The sequence below is a fragment of the Manis pentadactyla genome, chromosome 2 (genome assembly GCF_030020395.1).
Source record: "Manis pentadactyla isolate mManPen7 chromosome 2, mManPen7.hap1, whole genome shotgun sequence".
Lineage (NCBI taxonomy): Eukaryota > Metazoa > Chordata > Mammalia > Pholidota > Manidae > Manis > Manis pentadactyla.
In genome coordinates this window covers 203,785,993-203,806,222 of record NC_080020.1, presented here as the reverse complement: position 1 = coordinate 203,806,222, position 20,230 = coordinate 203,785,993, and the positions used below count along the sequence as shown (strand labels likewise).

The 20,230-nt window shown below is 40.0% G+C and overlaps 1 protein-coding gene across 2 annotated transcripts in view; it reads right to left on the bottom strand.

The window, feature by feature from the left end:
* Window positions 1-216: 216 nt before the first annotated feature.
* Window positions 217-20,230, bottom strand: part of SLC8A1 (solute carrier family 8 member A1) — a 317,884-nt gene continuing 297,870 nt past the window's right edge. For both annotated transcript variants that reach the window (XM_036925565.2, XM_036925578.2), the window contains one exon: window positions 217-8,564. In XM_036925565.2, coding sequence (XP_036781460.1) covers window positions 8,188-8,564 — 377 coding nt within the window. In that variant the 3' untranslated portion in view covers window positions 217-8,187. The remainder of the gene's footprint in view (window positions 8,565-20,230) is intronic.

Sequence of the window (20,230 nt, the reverse complement as noted above, 5' to 3'; positions counted from 1 at the left end):
TCACCCTGACAGGACACTTTGGCAAAGTGTCATGTACCTATTGGTTAAAAGCACTAATTTGACTGTTAGTAAGATCTTGGAGGGAAAATGCTAGGGACAACACAACCAGTGTTTATGAAAGTTGAGGGCTGGTTCAGTGAGAATATCTGAACTACAGCTGGCAGAGGATCTATGTGGTGGTAGATGATTAGGTGTTTGTGGCCCAACTGGGTGGGAGTCCCATCCCCTTTCTTCCCCAACATGCCGAAACACATTTCTAGAAAATGTCCACCTGATGAGCAGGGTGCCTGCCTGCTCAGTATTATGTTTCCAGGGAAAATATAAAATCTCATCATTTTAATCCTCCAGGATTTGACCTACATGAGGTTTTTTTAAAGAGCTGTTTTCAATACCCACTCTCCCTTCCCCCTCCAAAGGCAGAGGGTAATTGGAAAAGTCAGGAACAAACCCTAACTGCTCTTAAAGATTTTCAGAAATGTGTGCTAAATGAAGGGAAGAAAAATGAATTTCTTTAAAAAAACCTACTTATGTCTTTAGAAGGATGCAAATAATTAACATTCTAAGCACTTTTCAAACCACTTTCATTTGCATCTTTAACAAGAACAAAAAAGAATCCAGAATTTGTTTCCTTTCATCTCCCTTCCCCAGGTTTCATTTATAAAAGGGACTTGATAAAAACGAGCACTATCCTGACATGGGCTCTCACAGCAGACCTAGACATCCAAAAAGTAATGCAAGTTATTTGATATGTATCATGTATTTTTCTATTTATGTGTCTTTATGCTCAAGACAGATGGGTTAGAGGAGATTTAATGCTGAAACCATGTCTGATCTCTTAGAAATAATCTTCAAACTAGCATTTCAAATCCTGTTTTTTTTTTTTTTTTTCCACCAGTTGAAATGGCAACTTTGGGTAGAAAGAAGATTGAAAACAACACTTCTCTTTGCTGTGCATGAAAAGGCATGTTTCAGAAACCTCTTAACTACTGGTAGGTCTGTCTGCACTTTATTGTTTATTTGGGATAGAGTCAGGCTCAATATCCCATCTGGTATATTGACTCTTTTAAATATTAAAATTAATTCTGAAATGTAAATAACAACATCAGAATGGAATCAGTCTTTTATAAATGAAATTGTCGAATTAAGTTGTAAAATTTAGAAACTTCATGGCTTAAAAAAGGAAAGAGGGCAATTATTGAAGGCACTTTTGTGAAACACCAGTGTAGTATATTTCACAAAATAACTGTAATATGGAAAAGTGTGCCAAAAGCTTACTTTATTTTTGGCTCCTAAAGCCAAAAGTTATGTATGTCCAGCTTTGATTTTCATGTAAAAACTGAGACTACAAATCAAAATTATATTGTTTCTGGAAACTGGGAATCTATCTTCCTTAAAGTTGATGACTTTCAAACATTTTAGACAAGGGTAATCTGTGATGAAAGCTTTCTTCCATTTTCTTTGTACTAATTCTCTCAATTTAAAATACATTCTTGTCAACAACATAGATAAGTCTCACCTAAAATATTATTTTAGCCATATTAATCAATTACATGAACATTATGAGACCAAAAAAATTTTAAGATTTCTTCCTTGGAGTATTTTTCAAAGTTTTTTAAGTATAAGCAGTTAGAGAAAGGTATCTATAGAGAAAATTGTTTTTTCAATATTAGCCATCTGGAGCATATCACTTTTACCTTACATCTATGGTTGATTTTTTTAACTGAAATATTTGAAAAGTGGTTATATATTTATTTATTTAACAGAATTTTTCCTTCCACTTGGAAAGAATGGGATCTATGCTTTAGAGGATGGGTCACTGCAAACCTAGAACCACATTTTTAGGAAAAATCTCCTAAAAAAACGTATCTGTTTTCCTACCTTGTGGCTTCAAGGAATCTAATAAAAAGTTCTGTAATTAAAAGTAGTTTATTTCGACTTGGGAATTTAGGGAAAAGCTCTGGGAAACAATCTCTGTAGATCCTTCTAGGTGAATAAACAATTTCCAGTACAGAGGGCTGTATAGTGATTCTAGTAAATTAATTTCCCACTCCCCCCCAGAAGAGCTCTTGGATTTGGCTAGATCTGTCTTTGCAATCATCAAGTTAAGAGGGTTATGCTGTGCATCAACTGTCAAAATCAACTTAGTAACATTGAAGTTAATTTCTTTTTTGATGTGTTTGGTTATTAAATGTGGATTTTCCTGCCATTTGCAAAGCAGGAATATAATACAGAGAAGCATTTGACCCACTGGTATTTCTTGGAGTTATGGAAGTAGCTTTCTATGTTGATACACTTCACCTTTGTAGAAACTTTCACAGGAGTTGGGTGTGTGTGTGTAGGGGGTGGGGGTGGGGGTGGGGAGCTCCTAATTTCCAAACCATATCTACGTATATTGATAGAATAAAAGGCACTGAAGCATAAAAATGTGATCAATAGAGGAATAAGATCAACAATGCTGCTGGAGCGTGTAGCTGTAGGGTACAATTTGTCTTAAACATTTCTAGAGATACTATACTATGATCTAACAACTGTTTTCTAGGTGGAATGTCATTATATTTTCTTTTCCTCTGAAAAATTCATTTTCAGAAAAACATGCCCGCAGTACTTTTTCATAAGCCTTTTCCCCATTGCTGAGAGGTGATGGTGAGCATTACCAACGGCAGTGAATATGATTGGAGTAGTCAAGGAACAACTACAAAGGTCAGAATTAGAGAAAAGAAAGATGGAGATTGCATATGCCAAAGGGGATACCTCTCTGGGTCTTTGAAAAAAGGTTAGGACAGCATGATTCTAAGGAATGTGAGCAAGTGAAGCAGGTGTCAAGTACTGCATTGATCACAGACAGACCAGGAGATTCTGGGCAGACAAGTCTTCCTGGAAAGCTATGGGCTGTAGTTTTACCTACAAAGTCATGTTGCTTTTTGAAGTTATGAAGTAACATTCTTCCCTAGAAATAATCAAAACAATAAATTACACAATGGTCACTGATTTAAAGGTCCCTTAGGAAATTAAATCGTGGACCTTTGACAAAACAAAATTAGTAGAGCTCCTGAGGACATCTTTTTGGGCATTTTGTCAGGTAGGGAAAAAGTGACAGAAAGCTATATGCTCACCATGCCCTGTGGGCTGGAAAGCTGAAGCGCTCTTTCCCTTGGGAGTGCCAACTCAGTGGTTGCTTTGTTTATAGATAAGACATTCTTTGCTTTGGGAGATGATTGACCGTGGCCTGATCAAGCTCCGGAAATGAAATATCTACTACAATTGTTTCCCCGTCCTGTGTTATCCTGTAGGTGGAATGCCATTGGCACCACCCAGTGCTTGAAGCATGCTGGGTGGAAGGCAGTGAACAGGGCTAGAAGTGGTAAGAATGTAATGGTTGAAAAAGAGCATAAATGCAGTCTGTTAACAAAAATCTGTAGGTAGAACTGCACAAAAGCTAATGAGTCTACTCATGACATCTTTCTCTCTATATAAGATAACTCTGATTCTGCATTTCTCTTCATAATGCACTCACTTGTTTATCAATTGAATGCCCAATTTTACAACAGCTGGGAGGTGGTGGCCAAGTGAAGTGATTACTACAACAAAAGCCAAATGCCAAATGCAGGTCAGGGTGAGAATCCAGTGCCGAACATCACCAATCATGAAATGGCCAAGTGTCCTTGGAGTTATAAAACTATACACAAGACTTGTTCTGGAGGCAGCTGTCAGAGGTCAGAGACAGAAAAAAAGAATCAAAAGTGAGACTCCACATCTTGAGCCAGGAAACACAGGAAGAAGTCAAAAAGGGGCTGGTGTACCTTCTTGAGATGGTGAAGTTTTGTCACTATTAGAGAACAGAGGGCCTCATTATCTACCAGAGGAAATTAATTTGTTCTAATTGCTTCCACAAAGTTCTCAGATATATGCAGAGCAAACTAGTCAATCTCACTTTCATTTAGACAGGTAAGTATCAGGGGACCTCGGCTGTGGTATTAACAACGAATCAAGTCCTGTATGGAAAAGGCAGTGTGGGCAGTGAGCTTTTATTAATAGACCACTGGGAAAGGGGCCGCCTTAGGGATTTTCACTGTGGGTGAGATCCACCTATCAGAATAGCCTCAGGGTTGTTTAAAATAGCATCTTTTGTAATCTTTTCTTTGAAAAACGACAAGAAAAATCATAGTGTGTTTATGCTGTGAACCATGCAAAACAAAGCTCTATAAAATCTTCACTGGTGGGAGGCTTGAATTAGAATCCTTCCAAGAATTAAAACTAGCTTATATGAGGTTGAAAATCACTGGGCCAAGGCATTTTGCCAAAGAGTTGTTAAACAGTCAAGTGTACTCTGGTCATTGAATTACTCTTTTTGCTGTTTAAAGAAGTAAATGTTGGCTGCTCATTTTGTGTTAAACCAAAGATTAGTATCCAGGAGACATATTGTTTAAGAAAAATTTAAATTGTACCTTATTTCCTTCACATGTGAATGTGCCACACATAACCATGTATGGGTATACTGAGCAACTCTAAAGAAAATTTTAGAGATCAGATGAAAAACATATCATTTACATGTACACAGTGGACTGTCTGTTGTAGTAAGAATAAATCCATTGATATTAACATAGACTTGCAAATAAGTATACAAACTAGAGATCACATTTTCCCCCCACAAATACTTATTTCCGGTGTTAGCTCTTCCTGTTCTGATTATTATGACATAGGAAAATGATATAAATATACAGTCAGAAATAATGCAAGGCAGAAGTTATATTGGGAATCAAGAGGAATACAGTATGAAATACTAAAATTACAATTTACTTAGGTATGCCTTGGGAAGCAACTAGTTACACACCTCTGACAGTGTTCTTGGGATTGATTGATTTGGTGTAACACTATGCAGGAAAGTGGTCTGATGTGTAACTGTTATGGGTTCATGTTCTTGAATGCAAGAAGAATGTAGATAATGTACTAAAAGATGTGGGGGAAAAGAAAAGTGAAATGGAGAGACATCCAACATTAATCTCAGTACTGTTAGATCAACACATATTCTGACACTCTGCTCTCTGAGAACATTAAAAAGGAAATGTTGCATGACCAAAGGGTTGACATTTGAAAAAGTTTGAATACTTAGTATCTATTTGCTTTCTTTTGGTTGAGGATACTGACTGCACAAAAAATATTGTTTTGGTCTTTATTTCTTCAAAATATGAAAACAAAAAAATGAAATAGATGACAATGAGAGAAAACATTCCATACAGAATATGCTGTATCACTAGTGATAAAATCAGAAACAATTAGAAACTTTATTTGTGCCAATAATGTGTACCATTTAAAAGGAACAGCACAATTAGTGCACCTTCCCCCCTAAAGCTGTGCACAATACACACAAAATGAAATAAAATGAAATATTACACAACTCTATTCATAACCCTGAACAACCAGAATCATATTTTCCCTATAACATGAACATTTAAAAAGCAAACAAAACAAAAAGCTTTGAAATTAAAATTTAACGGCAAGAATTAAAGTTCTCTGTGAAAATTTGCTATGGGTTTACTGACATTCCAAATATGGCTAAAATTGAGTGCAAAATCTTTCTAATGTTTAAACAGTTCACATCCTTTGACTGTTACTTACTTGGTGTTTCTAGACTAGTTTTCCATTTAGTATATCTTCCAAAAAAGAAGGTGGGTAAGAATGTGCCCCCCAAGGAGTTAGGCCACCACTGCTGGGCGATGACCTGTTAGGGTGTGTGTGTCTCCAGGACATATGAGGAATTGTAGTGGTGTGGGCCATAGAAAAGTCCTGTTGTCCAACAGAGATGAAAACTGGAATTAATTGGGCCTTCACAGTGATCTGATGGATCACTCACATGATTGCCTCCCTTGGCTAAAAACCGGGAGATGGACCCAGCTGCTAGATTGCCCAAGGATGCATTGGATGCTTTCCTAGCCTATGCTTTCTACACTTGTAGCTAAAGACAATCCTAGCTATTTGGATGACTGTATTTCTACAGTTTCAATGTGTTGAGTTTGATAACTACGTCTTTGCTTGCAAGACAAAACCATTTCCTTGTGGCTGTGTTAACTTTAACCATGCAAATAGTAATCAAATAGTAATCACATTAGCTGAGAACCCCTGCCGTGGATAGGGATCCAGGCTGTCTCATTCATAGTTGAGTCCCCAAGAGTAGTACAGTACCTGGCATATTGAGTGGAAAACCATTATTTAATTATTCAGTTATTAAATGACAAATGATCATGATTACTGATTAGAAGAAGAAAAAGTAACTCTCTACAGCTTTTATTTCTGAAATATCTCTAATCAGCACAGAGGGTCAGTGGTGTCCCCAGATTCTTTATAGAGAAGTGTCTGAGAGAAGACCAAAGTTATTCCATTTTTCCTCATTAGTTGGCTCACTACTTTGGAATGTTGGGTTTATCCACGCTCTTTGGTGTTTTGAAATAGAACCATTTCTTCTCCAGGGTTAAAAACCTTCCAGAGCAATCCTCCCAGGAGGCACTAATTGTCTCATTAATTGCTTACACCTTAGTCATAAGTACAGAAGATGCACTTTTATAAAGGCCCATTGGTCACTGTGGCTTCTTTCCTACTCAGGAACTGCAGATACAATCAGAAGGGTCTGGATGGTGGAAGAAACTGGGCTCAAAATAGCCTTATACAAAAAAAAAATAAAATAAAACAAACCAGCACTATCTACCATCTGTGCCAGACAGAGCAGACGTGAAATAAATACTCTGGGGGCAGGGGTGTTGTGGAAACGGAGGCTGCTGAAGCCCAGGCCCCCACCTTTCTCCTTGGCCTTCCTGAATCAACAGGCAATTTTTAGAGGCCGCTGGTGTGTTTCACATGGCTAACTTTCCATGACACTTTGTAGTTTGCCTGCTGTCCTCTCAATAGCTTTTACTTCCCACATACCAGTTATTGCTTCTTAGAAATGAATGTGCAGATCCATGAACAATAAGCCATTGTCTCCTCTGATCCCTCATAAAACCAAACTCAGTAACAACACAGAAATTACATCTCAGGTGAAAATAAAACACGTAGGTCTTCAATGTCCAGTCAACATTGCTGAATGGGAGAACAGTATATGCTATACTCTATATACAGATACGTTTATTTGTTTTCATCCATGCACTGTGTAACAGGTGTCACACAACATTCCCGAACAAGCACATGAAGGAGCAGGTGTTCAGCCATGACTGCAACAGGACTGTGCGAGCCAGGGGTACTTCTGAAAATAAAACCCATGAACGATCCCTGGCAACAGCAACACAGGACTGGGACACGTACGGATGTGAATGACAAAGGATGATGTGCTGCTTGAATGTAGGGGTTATTCTTCCTGTTTGCATGAGGGGTGGTGGGTGAAAGGAAGAGGGTTGGGATGGGCCACCAGAATAAGGGCCTCACTAATCACAGTCCAGAGCTAAAGAGATAGGAAATAAAGGATTTTTCATGTTCCTGGGAATCTAGGCACGTTGTTCCTGTCCCTGTTGAACAAGAGTGCCAGGCATCATTTTTTTAAACATCAGACTGCATCTGGAGCCATCACATCCGGGCTCCACTTGAGCTCCCACGCTTCGTGGAGGCAGTTTCACCTCTGCTCACATTCCAGAGATAAGCATGAAATTTAGTAATAAAGTGAAGACATGCTGCTGCTTCCATGCCTATATGTTTGCTTAATCCAAAATAATCTTTAAAGTGGGTGAAGAGAGAGTAATCTTAATCTTTACCAAATTTTTACCAAAAACCCATTTGCATTTAGATTGGTCATCACCTCCCACGAGAGAAGCAAAAACCCTGACCCTCTCAACAAAACAAAACAATATAAAAGCCAAACATGAACCACCTCCCAACCCCTCCCTGAAAACAAACAAAAAGAGAAAACAAAGACTTAATTATCTATGAACCTGGAAAGCACACAGTCCTTCTGGGCTGAGCCAAGAAGATGGCCCTGCCTCCATGCCTCGTTCAATGTGACGATGCCCCTGGGAATGGGAGGTGATGGTTTCTCACTTTCGCCCTTGTACAGAGTATGCTCTTGAAGCTGGATTCCATCAGCAGGTAAGTGAACATGACAAATATCAGTTTCATCTGTTCGTTATACATAATTTTATGTGTGTATATATATATATGCATATATATATATATATATATATAAATTTACTATATCTGATTGTTCCTTTAGAAGCCTTTTATGTGGCAGTAGGCCTCCAGGGAGGAGAAGAAAATGTACAAGAGCCACAGGAGCACAAAGAGGGAGGATGTGAGGAGCTTGGCAGTCCGGGGCCCACCCAGCTCACCTCCAATTTCTGGCCTCCGCCGATACAGCAGCACCCCCACATTGATGAAAGCAAAAATGGTGAAGAGAGTGACAGAGAAAGCTAGCGTGCCAGGGGACACTTTGAACTGTTCCCCATTGGCCGCGTGGTAGATGGCCGCGATGGACCAGGCCACACCGATTCCCAGGAAGACATTCACCGCGTTGCTGCCAGTGACGTTCCCTATGGATGCATCTGCGTACTGGTCCTGGGTGGCTGCCACTTTGCTGGCGAACGTGTCTGTGGGAGAAGAGAAAGGCAGTGACAGTCAGTTAGTATTATAAAGACGTCTGTGCAGTGCTGGGAGCTTCAGCTGTGTACATCAGTCCCCTGCTGGAAACCCAGCAATCCAGGGGAGGGGCATTCTGATGTTCTCTTGGTCCCTAGTCCTGTGGGCAGAACAGATCTAGGAGTCGACGTTCAGTTGGGCTGTGTTACTAACTGACGGGTGACCTTGGTCAAGTGCTTGCCCCACAGTCACCACCGGTCTCTGTGATAGGATGGAGCTTGCGGCTCCTAGAGCGATCACAGGCCATCTTCATCAGAACCATCTGGGGTCCATAAGAGTGACTGTTACACCCAGCTGTGCCAGGTCAGAATCACTGGGGCCCAGGAATCTGTTTTAACAACATCCCAGAAGATTCCTCACTGAAGTTTGAGAAGGCTGCTGGAGGCTATTACTAAAAGATGCTGTATCACCAGGTTTAAGGAGGAGAAAGTTAAGGTATCAGGAGATATTTCCAGATTCAAGAGCAAGTCAACAGTGGAACTGAAACTAAGTGAGCTATAATAATAGCTGGCATTTGCCTGGAGCCTTATGAATAGGAAAGCAGACTCACCTGTATGACCACGTTGACTGACAATTCTATGAGGGGAGGAAGCTGCACTGGCTAGAACACTAGGCTTAGAGACGATAAGTAACAGGAGCAGCATCACAGGACAGGCAGTGTTAGGACTTGAGCTCAGGCCTCTGGCCTTCAAGGCAAATGCTTGTTCATTGTGTCATCTTGCACTGTGCCATGCATACCAATGACCATCCTCTAAGCTCATCATCAATTATCCTGAATGAATCTGTTCCTGAAGACAGGAAAAGTCATGATCCATAGGAAAAGCATGATTTATACTCCTTCATGAGTACAGCACAGGGGTTTAGAGCATATTTGGGCCAGAGGGTTTCAATTTCTGCCTTAGCAACCAAATGTTGTTAATAATAGCTCGGTAGTTTACTTAATGTCTCTGAACCTCTATTTCCTAATCTGTGAAATGGGGATACTGACGCCCACTTCAGAGTGCTGTTCAAATATAACATGTAAAGTGCTTTTGTTTCTTGGTACAAAGCAAGAGTAGCTTTTTGTTGCTTTGGAAATGCAATGTGAATAAATTTGGCTAGATTTGTTTATTAAAATTCAGGTAGGATCTGAAATAGCTCCCTTTATTAAGTATGTATACAGAACTTGCAAGATACTCAATTTCTTTTCTGTGCAATTGCCTAGTTTCTGATATCAAAGTCCTTTTAGTTACCTTTGCAAATACCTTGCACAGTAGGTTTGTAGTAGATGTTGATAACTGTTGAACTGAACTCACATTTGCAAAGCCAGTAATGGCAGGTTTGGTATTATTACATAGTGTCTTGTCTACTCTAGTCCTCCAGCAGTTCCTGGCACTTTGAGCATGACGTATATCTGGACTACTTTCTCCTCTCTGTTGCTATTTTGTTGCCACTATCCTTTAGTAAATTTCCAGTGGGGACAATACATAAAGCATGTAAGCTGATATCAGCCTGTAGATTTCCATGCTTTATAGTGGGTGAGAAGGTTGTTGAGGCTGCTCAGAAGTTACTGCATCTGCAGTACCTCTTTCTGAAAGGGAGCTGGTTAACCTTGAGGGCTCATCTCTTTCTGACCTCTGTGATGGAAAGCAGATTTTAGTTACTACTTTATAATTAAAGGTGAACACTGATGAGTTTGTATCAGGCACTATACTCCACCTTACACATATATTCTCATTCCAACCCCTTATAAGTCTTATGGAGTGGATGTTGTTATTCCCCTTTTATGACATGGGAAACTGTGATGTTATATCATTATGATTCTTGGACAGGGTGTTGGTCAACAGAACAAGGATTTTAAAACCAAATCTGTTTGATTCCAGAGCCCATTTCAGACCATACCTCACTAGCCCTCCCAGGAATGTTAAAATTTTCCTTTCCTGTTAGTTCATTTCAGGTGCCTTCTATTCAGAAATTTGCAACGTGTCCTTGCAGAACACTTGTTTCTATATCAGTAAGAGCAAAGCCTAAAGGTGCAGGCAGGCAGTTTGCTGGCCTGCCCTCCTGGGTCTGTGCTGCTTCATCCGTTCAGATGACACACTGCAGCCCAGTCAGGACGATGACAGAGACCAGTTAGTAAAAGCCAAGCGAGACAAATCTTAATGGTCTCTTGCACTACATTATTAAGAGTTGTTAGTAGCAGCAGCCTCAAAGAAATGAAGTCATTTTGCTTTGCCTTTTCAAGGACAGACAGCTGAGCAAGGAAAGTAAAAGAACAGAGTCCAAGGCAGGAGAAAGCAGCTTACAGCTCAGCTACCACCGAGGAACACCCGAGACCTTTTTCTGTGCTGACATGGCTGCTGACACCAGCTGGTGGTGAACTGATGGCCACGTTAGTCAGGGCCACCAGAGTGGGGTATACCCTCCCCACACTGCAGGGCAGGTGACCTGGTGCTGCTCCACTGCCACACCTGCTTAGCTCCCTGGCATGTGGTGCACAGCACACTGGGCTTACTGGGTGTCCTTTCCTTCAACCTGTGGACTTTCTGGAGGTTTCTGCCACTGCACCAGAAGGGGCTGAGTATAAAATCAAATATTCCTGGGCCCAGGGACCCTGAACACCCAAACCATTCCTTTTGCCTGAAGTGCATGGTGCACCTGGGTCTGCAGGGATTTCCTCTCCCTTAAGCCATTTTCCAATAGTCTATTAATGGATCACATGAGAATTCTTATAATAACAGGTTCCTGTTTTCAGATGCCTTTCTCTGGATTTCCCTAAAAATTAGTAGCCAAAGAGACTAGCTTCTCACATAAACAGAACATGTTTTAGGCCAACCTGAGTCTGGTATATGTTTTATTTACCTGGGCCATACATCAGGCCTTTTTGTCTTTCTAATTCAAAAGGTGTGTTTAAAAAAAATGTGGAAACATTTCATTGCCAAGTCCTACCTTGAACACTAAGCTCGTAACCTGCTATGGCTAAACCAGGTAGAAGCCAACCTAATGCCATTCCCCAAAGTAAAATCCAAAACATAACTACTATGTTGTAATCATATTCAGAACTTGGCCCTGGCCCATTAACTATATATATGAATCATGTTTCTCCTATGATTGGCAAAACTAAGACATGTTGATTATATAATATGATATATATGTTTTCCTTCATATATGTTCCAGGCCAGGTTCCTAATAAGAAATTTTGCTTTTAAATGCCTACCTTGAATTTTAATCAATTTTAGTCATACAGTCTTAGACTTTTGATCCTGCCTCCTAAGTACCTATGACTGTATATCAATAACAGGGAAGCTTCTTTCGGGAGGCAGCACGGCTGGAATTAAACCACACACCACAGAGTCAGGGTGTATGTTCTCTGCTGACCTGTCTCGAGTTCAGTGTATTTAACCTTGGATGAATCACCCAGTCAACACGCAGGACTGGGTCAACACACTCCCCTTTCCTCCAGAAGTTACTCTTTACCTGAATCTCTCAAACTTTGTAGCTATATATATATATATATATAGACTAAACCTTAAACATCTCTTCTGCCAAAGGATAATTCTTAGTCTTGCAGGTCACACATAGGGTTTACGTATTATCTAGAACAGATGACAAATCCCAGACAATTTGACTTATTCTTGACTCTCAGCTGGTTTGGGGGCTGCCTGGTCAGCTCTCAAGCCATTCGTGCTCAGGACCCGGTGCCGACAGTGATTACAGCTGGAGTCCAGACTATTTATGGAGGTGTAGTACTTCCCCCAGCTTCCCCTCAGCACCTGAGATTTCCTGAGTACAAGGGCCCAGAGGGGACAGAGCTTCCTGGTGGAGTAGTGGGAGAAGCCCCATTGAGGAGGCACTCTTGGCTCTTCTGTCCATCTGGACTTGGATAAGACACTTCACTTTTTTAGGTTCTGGTGTCCTTGTCTGAAATAAAGGATTTAGACTAGCGTATCTTCCTAACTTAACTGTTTGGGTGCTGCACAGAACACATCAAAATACAACATTCACGTACATGATTTTCATGTGAGTTTTCTTTTTTTGGAGGAGTTTGTGCATGAGCACATTCCTTCGTTAGAGTTGACTAGTGATAACATCTTAAAGAATAAATGACCTAAGTGAATATTCAAAGATCCTAGGACAAGAGATCTCCAGGCATGAAGATACTGCCAACTGATCAAACTGTGACAATATTTATGAAATTAAACCAGCATGGAGTCATTTACTTTTCAAAAATGATAAGAAATGCTGGCAAAATTATTTACTTCAAATCAATAGCCATCCATTTATCAGTGCAGCCATGGAGACATGCTGGCATGATGACTGTGTTTCAGAGATGAAGGGTCATGTCATCAGGTGTGTCCACCACTGGCATGGGAAATAGCCTGCTGTGATATGACATGGGGCTCCACACTCAACCCCCTGAATCAGGCTCTGAGGAAAGGACCCAGAAATATGCATTTTAACAAGTGCCTTAGGTTATGCCTTTCTACACCAAGGTTTGAGAACCATAATTCTAAGGCATGGGAATGGGGGCTGTTGTTCCAAGTGCCCACAGTTTTGGGGGGCTTTGCTAAGAGGCATAGATGTTTGATTTTCAGGAAAGAAGATAAATGGGGGAAAGTAAGCAGCAGTTGATTTAGAAACAGTGATGCCCTCAGATATAGTGGTCACTCTGCTCATGAAATATCTCGGGTGGGCTTGGTGGAGAGGCTGGGCTGTTGACTGTAATGTCCTCCCACTCTTAAGTTATGTTATGTTGCATTTGCTTTTTTTTAATTAAAAAAGCAAAAAGAAACAAAACCCAAAAAAACCACCCTGTTTCCAGCCTGGGTACCCTGAAGGGCCAAGGGAGGAGGGAAAATTCACTTCATTGAATTCTGGCTCCTTCATTTGCCAGGGTAAGAAGCTTACCTACCTTATAGGGTTGGAAGGAAGTGAGTTAACATCAACAACACTCAGTCTAGGGCCTGGCACTTAATAAGTACTTAATATTATTAGCTATTTTTATAATACAACAGAGCCAGATCCCAAGATAGTAAGTGGTAAGGAATTCTGACTTAATGATTCTAAACTTTTCAGGAGTTATAATATCCTTTAAAGATTCATTAACTTTATGATTCTATGCATTTAAAAATGTGATAGAGAACAAAATTATTCTTAAAAATCAAAGATTCTTTATTTTAAAATTTCCATGTAACCTAAGTCATAACAATACATTAGAGATCTTCTGGTGCAAGGCCCTAACCTGACTAGTGGCTGAGGGGCAGGTATCTTTATTCCAGCAATGCATATATTCCTCCCTCTCTATTCTGTCCTCTCTCCTATGTGCTTGTCTTGCTCTCATAGAATTCAAGAGGACATATCATTTATTTATGTACTAATCATTCTGTCACTGAGGACCTTAGGTAATGTTTTATCTTTAGTTGTGATATTTATTTACCCAAGTAGTTAAAAAAACCACATGATCTTACACACATTTCACTGGTTCACATGAAAAGAATCCTTATTTAGCTTTTGAATGAAGTTTAAGAGTTTGAGGAATTCTTGACATTTGACAGATTGTTGGATAGTTAGGAGAACTGTAAAATTGAAAAAGGGAGATACACTTAAATAAAATTTCTACCTATGAAAGTCCCTCGAGAGGAAAAAAAGAAATGGAGGCAGTGACATGACCTATTTTTAGAGGAAAGGAAAACATATAAGTAAAAAGCTCAAGAGGACTCATGTTGGCAGATTAGAACACCTGCTTCTTCTCATTTTTATCCCCAGTTGTACATAAGAATCATGAGAGCAACTTTGGAACAATACCATTTGCTGGCCTAGCCCCACCCCATGTTTCTGCTTGACTGTTGTCAGATGCTGCCTGAGCACCAGGGTTGTTTTTTCTTTTAAGGCTCCCCAACCAGATGGAGATCCACTAACCGCTCAGGGAGCGTGTGTGTCCATCTGCGTGAGGACAATGGCAGCTCCCTGGGATTTGCCCGATAATGCGGGGAATAGCTGACAGACAGATCAACACAATCAACCGCTTCTGTTAGCAAATGTTTTTCACTTGGGTATGATACTGTGGATGTGTGTACTTTGCAGGTTACCCTTGGGACTCAGTTTTTCTATTATATATTTGAAATCCTGGTATAGTTTAAATCCAAAGAAAGAGACTCTAATTAAGAGAGAAAAATAATAGGGTCTGATTTTTCAGGGAAGACAGGGCCAAGGAGAGGATGAGCACAAGGCAGTGGTGCTGTTTGATCTACCTCTCAGCTGTAATTTGCTGCCTTCTCAAAAGAGAACACTAATATTCAACTCTTAAACACACTCAGAAGGGGATTTTTCAGTATGATGTTCATGAACGTCCAAGAGGGGATCCATAGTGCCCCTTCCTTGTTCAAACCCCTCGCTTCATGAGGTTTGCTAAAATTTTCTAAAATCCCTGGTTCCAATTCTTTAATGTCCCCAAAAACATGTTGAACGGTTCGAAGAACTCTGATGGCTTATCGGAGATGGGGCTCATTCTATTCAATTAGTCAGTCACTCTCTCCCTGCTCTTCCTCGTGGCCCTGAAAAAGCCCCGGACCAACCTGCTGGGGCAGAGCGCCGCCACTGTATGCAAGGCTGGCTGTCCTGAGAGGCCCAGGTTAGGTGTGCCCGGGCAGGCACCTTCGCTGGGGGAGTCCTGCTTGTTACTTGCCAAAATAAAAAGATTTATGCAGATGACAGCAGAGGAAGTTCCAATGTGTGTCTCAAGTCTGGCTTGAGAGACGTCTCCTGTCTCTGGGCACTGTGGTGAACAGGCAGCTGGACAGTGACCATGGGTCTGGCAGTTCCCCATTGGTGCATGTGAATTAGTGGTTCTGCTTGGTATCCAGATACTTAGGAAGCTGAGGCCACTGTCAGTGGCTCATTTGGTCACTTGAGTCTGTGTGACAGTGTGGATAACAACTATTGTTTTTGAAGAATGGCAGTCCTCGCAGCTGAGACCTGCATAGTGTATCTAGTTACGGCAGTAAGGAATGTAAGCTATGGAGTAAGAGCTGGTCCTAGTCCCATCTGCTGTGTACTGGCTGTGTGACCTTGGGATAATGAACCTCTCTGTTAAGCCTCTGATCTCTCATTTGTAAAATAGGGAAAATGAAAGTCCCCTTTCCTATAGCTATGAACATGAAGTAATGCAAAAAGGCTTAGCATGCTGTCTGGAAATTGACAGGTACACAGAAAACATTACCTATCACATTTCAAAATTTTTTGTTCTGGTTACAACAAAGGAAATTGTAATGATATTAAAGTTTTTCATTATGGTTTCCTTCAGCTAGGTGATTCAGGATTAATACATCTTATGTAGGGTTATGGGAGAATGTGTTTCTGTCCCTGATGTCCAGAAATGATGGTGGTGCTAAGGACAACACAGAATTAACATTCGTGAAGCTTCCTAGGTGACACAGTCTACATGGATTTTCACGTAATCCACAAGACAATGATGAAGTAGGCACATTATTATTCCCATTTCATAGATGAGAAGACTGAATCCCAGAGTATAAGTAATTTGCCCAAAATTAGATAGCCAGTAAGAGGGGAAACTAGGATTCAGACCAAAGAGTGTGACCCTAGCTGGAGTTCATGTTCTTAGCCACAAGTCCATGGGGGTGTTGACAAGGACTAGATAATACATCTTAAATTTGAAAATGGAAGTGTTCAAAGAGAATATCCATAAACTTCACTGTGTTCAACTATAACTACATAATGTTAAAACAGCTGATTATTTGAAAGAAAAGAAATAAAACTGTTCTACATAGAAACAGCAGTCTGACTCCTTTAGCAAACTACTGCATTTGTATGAATTGGAAAGATTAAGAAGGTGCTATTTTCATGGAAGACCTCTCATTCTTTTAGAACAATATTAGAGATCGCTGACTGATAAAGTAATCTTTTTAATACTATAACTTCCTGGCTTCTCTTGATATTACATTCACACTGTCTTTATAGTACATAGAAATAGACTTGAATGAACCTACTTTGAAAATAACATCAAGCTTCTAATATTTTCAATTTTGAGCCATAATTCCATTAGTTTTATAATAAACCTTAATTTTATTAATACCAAGTCCATGCGGGTAAAAATTAGTAAGGCTTAGTCAAACAACATTTTGCTAATTTTGAAAAGGAAAAAAAGGGCAGACTGGATGCAAAAACAAATAGCTGAATTGATTGTCATTTTCCCAAGTCGGTTTATTAGGTACAATTGAGACCCAATTCTTGCCTCCAACAGAGTCTAGGACTCCCTGCCCAAAACTCTTTCCAGCTCATTTCTGCTTCCTTCTCAATCATCTCTCTCCCTCCCTTTCTTAACCCTTGCATTTGAAGCCTAGTTCACTCTTCTATGCTTTGTTCTATTTCTGGGGCATTCATCTATCTCAATGTTCTTAAATTCTCTTTTCAAGTCCTACTTTAGAACTAGTAAAGCCATGGGTGCCCCACATCTTGCTGGAGTGCTAGGTATCTGAGAAGGATCTGAGAGAAACACCGTACTAGGATGAAACATAAAACGAATTCTCAGTCTCACCTCCAGGTAGCCTTAATGAGTTGAAAAGGAACTTCTCTGTCAGCTGGACTATTTGGGTGTGATTCTAAGTCTACAGATCCAGATAGTACGCTGAGGACACCCGACATGTGCCTTTGCCCTGTGGATATTGACCCAGTTATTCCACACAGAAATTCTCTTTCTGAAAGGGTGCTTTGTGCATTTTGAGTTCAGGAAAACAAGAATACTATTAAAGGAAGGAAATGGAGACAATAAACAGAAAAAGTCAATGAATACAACTTGAACCCAGCACTGGAGGCAGCAGGTGATATTTGAGAGGATTCTGGAAAGATGTAATAATTATCTTATTTTTGTTCCCACCTTGACTTTATATAAAATTTCTCCCATTAGCTCATTCCTAAGGATGAATCATAAGATCCAGACAGGCATGTGTGACTACCAAAAATTTCAAAAACCCACCAAATCTTTGGTCCACAAATTCTAGGGATTGAGAAGTAATTTGAAAAATGTGAAAGTTTCTGTTTAGGGGTGGTCTATGCAGAGTGCTTATGTTAGGAAAAACTAAAAATGAATTGCCTGTTTTTGGTAAAATGCAACTTCCTATAATGTGGAACTGTTAAAATCATTATATAAAGTACGCTAACAAAGAGTCCATGACACATTGCTAAGTGAAAGAGCAAGTTACATAATTAGGCCTCGTTAACTAAGCAGGTTAGCTATGCCTAGTATGATTCCATTAAAAAGTGTGGGTAAATATTTGATATGTCTTTGTATACACATTTTTGTGCAATTTATTTAAATGTCCCAGGATTTTAAAATTTGAAAGGTAGTTAGAAGAATGCCAATAGATGATGGATGGGATTGCTGGATGATTTCTTTTTTACTCTGTGCATATTAATATTTCCCATTTTATTTATGAAGAGAATGTGTTGTTACTTTCATTACTAAAAAACACATACATTTTTAAAAAGTCTCTTATAAACAAGAGAGTCTGGGAAGGGAGGGAGGGTTGATTTTCAGCCTTTTCTGGCCCTTTCAAGTTATGGCTATGGTAGTCGGATCCTTAGATGGAAGGCATCATACATCCTACATACAAAGTAGGTACATTTCACGGGGGATGGAGGATAAAGAAGAGGGAGTGGAAGAAATGAAGAGTGGATTTCCTGGCTATCAGGGGCTGGCCTGGAGTCCGGAGTCAGAACAGTGCCCAGGGCAGGCCACACGGTGTAACAAGAATCATAATAAACAAACTTCACCCACTCCAAAAGTTTTCTAGGACCGGTTGTGAAGGGAAGAAATGTTTGCATCTCAGTTTCCTTCCCACTACTCCTGTCAAATAATGATGTCTGCACAGGAAGGCCAAAATCCCCTCAATTTTGCATTTTGTGTTACAGCAATGTTATGTTTTATTTACTATCAGTATATTTTATTGACTTCAACCCACAGAATTGCTTCACATATTCACTTGACCTGACAAATACTTTTCACAAGCTTGCTAAGAGGTTTCTGCTCTTGAGATGTCCAGGAAAGGTTATAAGACCCGGGTCTTCCATCATTTGTACTTAGGCTCTGATTGGAGGTGTAATTTGTGGTGCAAAGCCCAGAAAGGAATGTGGAGAGCTCTCTCCGAGCTGCTAAGAAAATGTGATGAAGCTGAGCTCTAATGGCAAGTTTTGTCCTTGTCTCTCTCCTGGGCACTTAAAGAATGTCTTTTGACAAACATCTCTTATTTCAACATCTTAGAATTTTCAGAGCACTTCCATAGATGTTTTATGATGGTTTACTCTTCTTGACTATTCAGTGGGTAGGAATAACTACCATCAGCCCTATTTTCTTAGCAGGGAGACGGAAGTTCTCTAGGAGCCAGACGGAATGGGAATGCCAGAGGCGGGCTTGGGATCTCCACGCTGCAGGTTCCTTTCCAAGATCCTTCCTTAAATCATGTTTTTGCCAGATATCCCCTCATGCTCCAAACCTGATAACATCCCTAGATTGCCTAATTCCCAGGGCTGCTGTAGATACCAAAGAGATAAATTACACAAAATGTGTTTTTTAAACAATGAAGGTATGCAAATATGGTTCTGGTTGAAACACTTTTTGTGTTAAATACAAATGGTCTGCTCTTATTGAATCATGATTAATCACTGATGCCTTAGAGTGGATCATTTGCTGGCTATTCCAAAGTCACAACTAACCCAGACACTTAGATTGGGAGGACAAGGGGTGTTGGGGAGAAAAACCCAGGACACTTGGACACTTCCTGGTAAGAACAGATGTTTAGGGGGTGATATTAGAGTCCCAGCTGCCAGAGAGGGAAGGAAAATGCCAGATAAGTCAAAGGCATTATTTGAAGTGGGACTCAGAAAAAGTTAACACTTTCTCATAGATTCTAAGACTAGAGCTGCCTGGGTAAATTTGCAGGGGAGAACCAGAGGTTTGAGTGATTAGGTAATTTCTGAAAGATTAGCAGTACAAGGGTCATACCACCCTATTACAATACTCCCCCCCCCACATACATGCTCTTTTCCAGTGATTTCATGATCCTGTTTTGTTTTTTGTTCTCAGCAATGTTCATCCTCATTGCTATCGCAGGTTTGATCATATTTTTGTTAAGTATCTGTCTCCTTCCACTGGAGTGTGCACTTCCTGGGATTAAACATAACATCTGTCTTGTTTACCCCTCTCTATTATGTAGTACCTAGTACTTAGTGGGCACTCACTAAATATTTGCAGAATACATAAATGAAAACAAATGAGAATGGTTCTGAAGCCTATATGCCTTGCTGTTGCATCACACTGCTGCTTTTGTTTTAATGTTTAAAAAATAGTATTAATCTCCTTCTTAATGCCTACTAGGTAGTGTAGAGGGAAGGTCACTTGAATGCTTGATCAATAATGCCGTACTGACAGCATAGAGAACACAACTAACAATATTGCAATATTGTGGTACAGTAATGAGGTAACTATACTCAGACATGGTGAGTAGTGAGTAATGGATATCATTTTTGGTATACCTCAAACCAATATAATATTGTATATCAACTATACTCCAATTAAAAAAGGAATGCACATTGCCTCAGAGACCTAGTGTGGACTCCCTAGCTA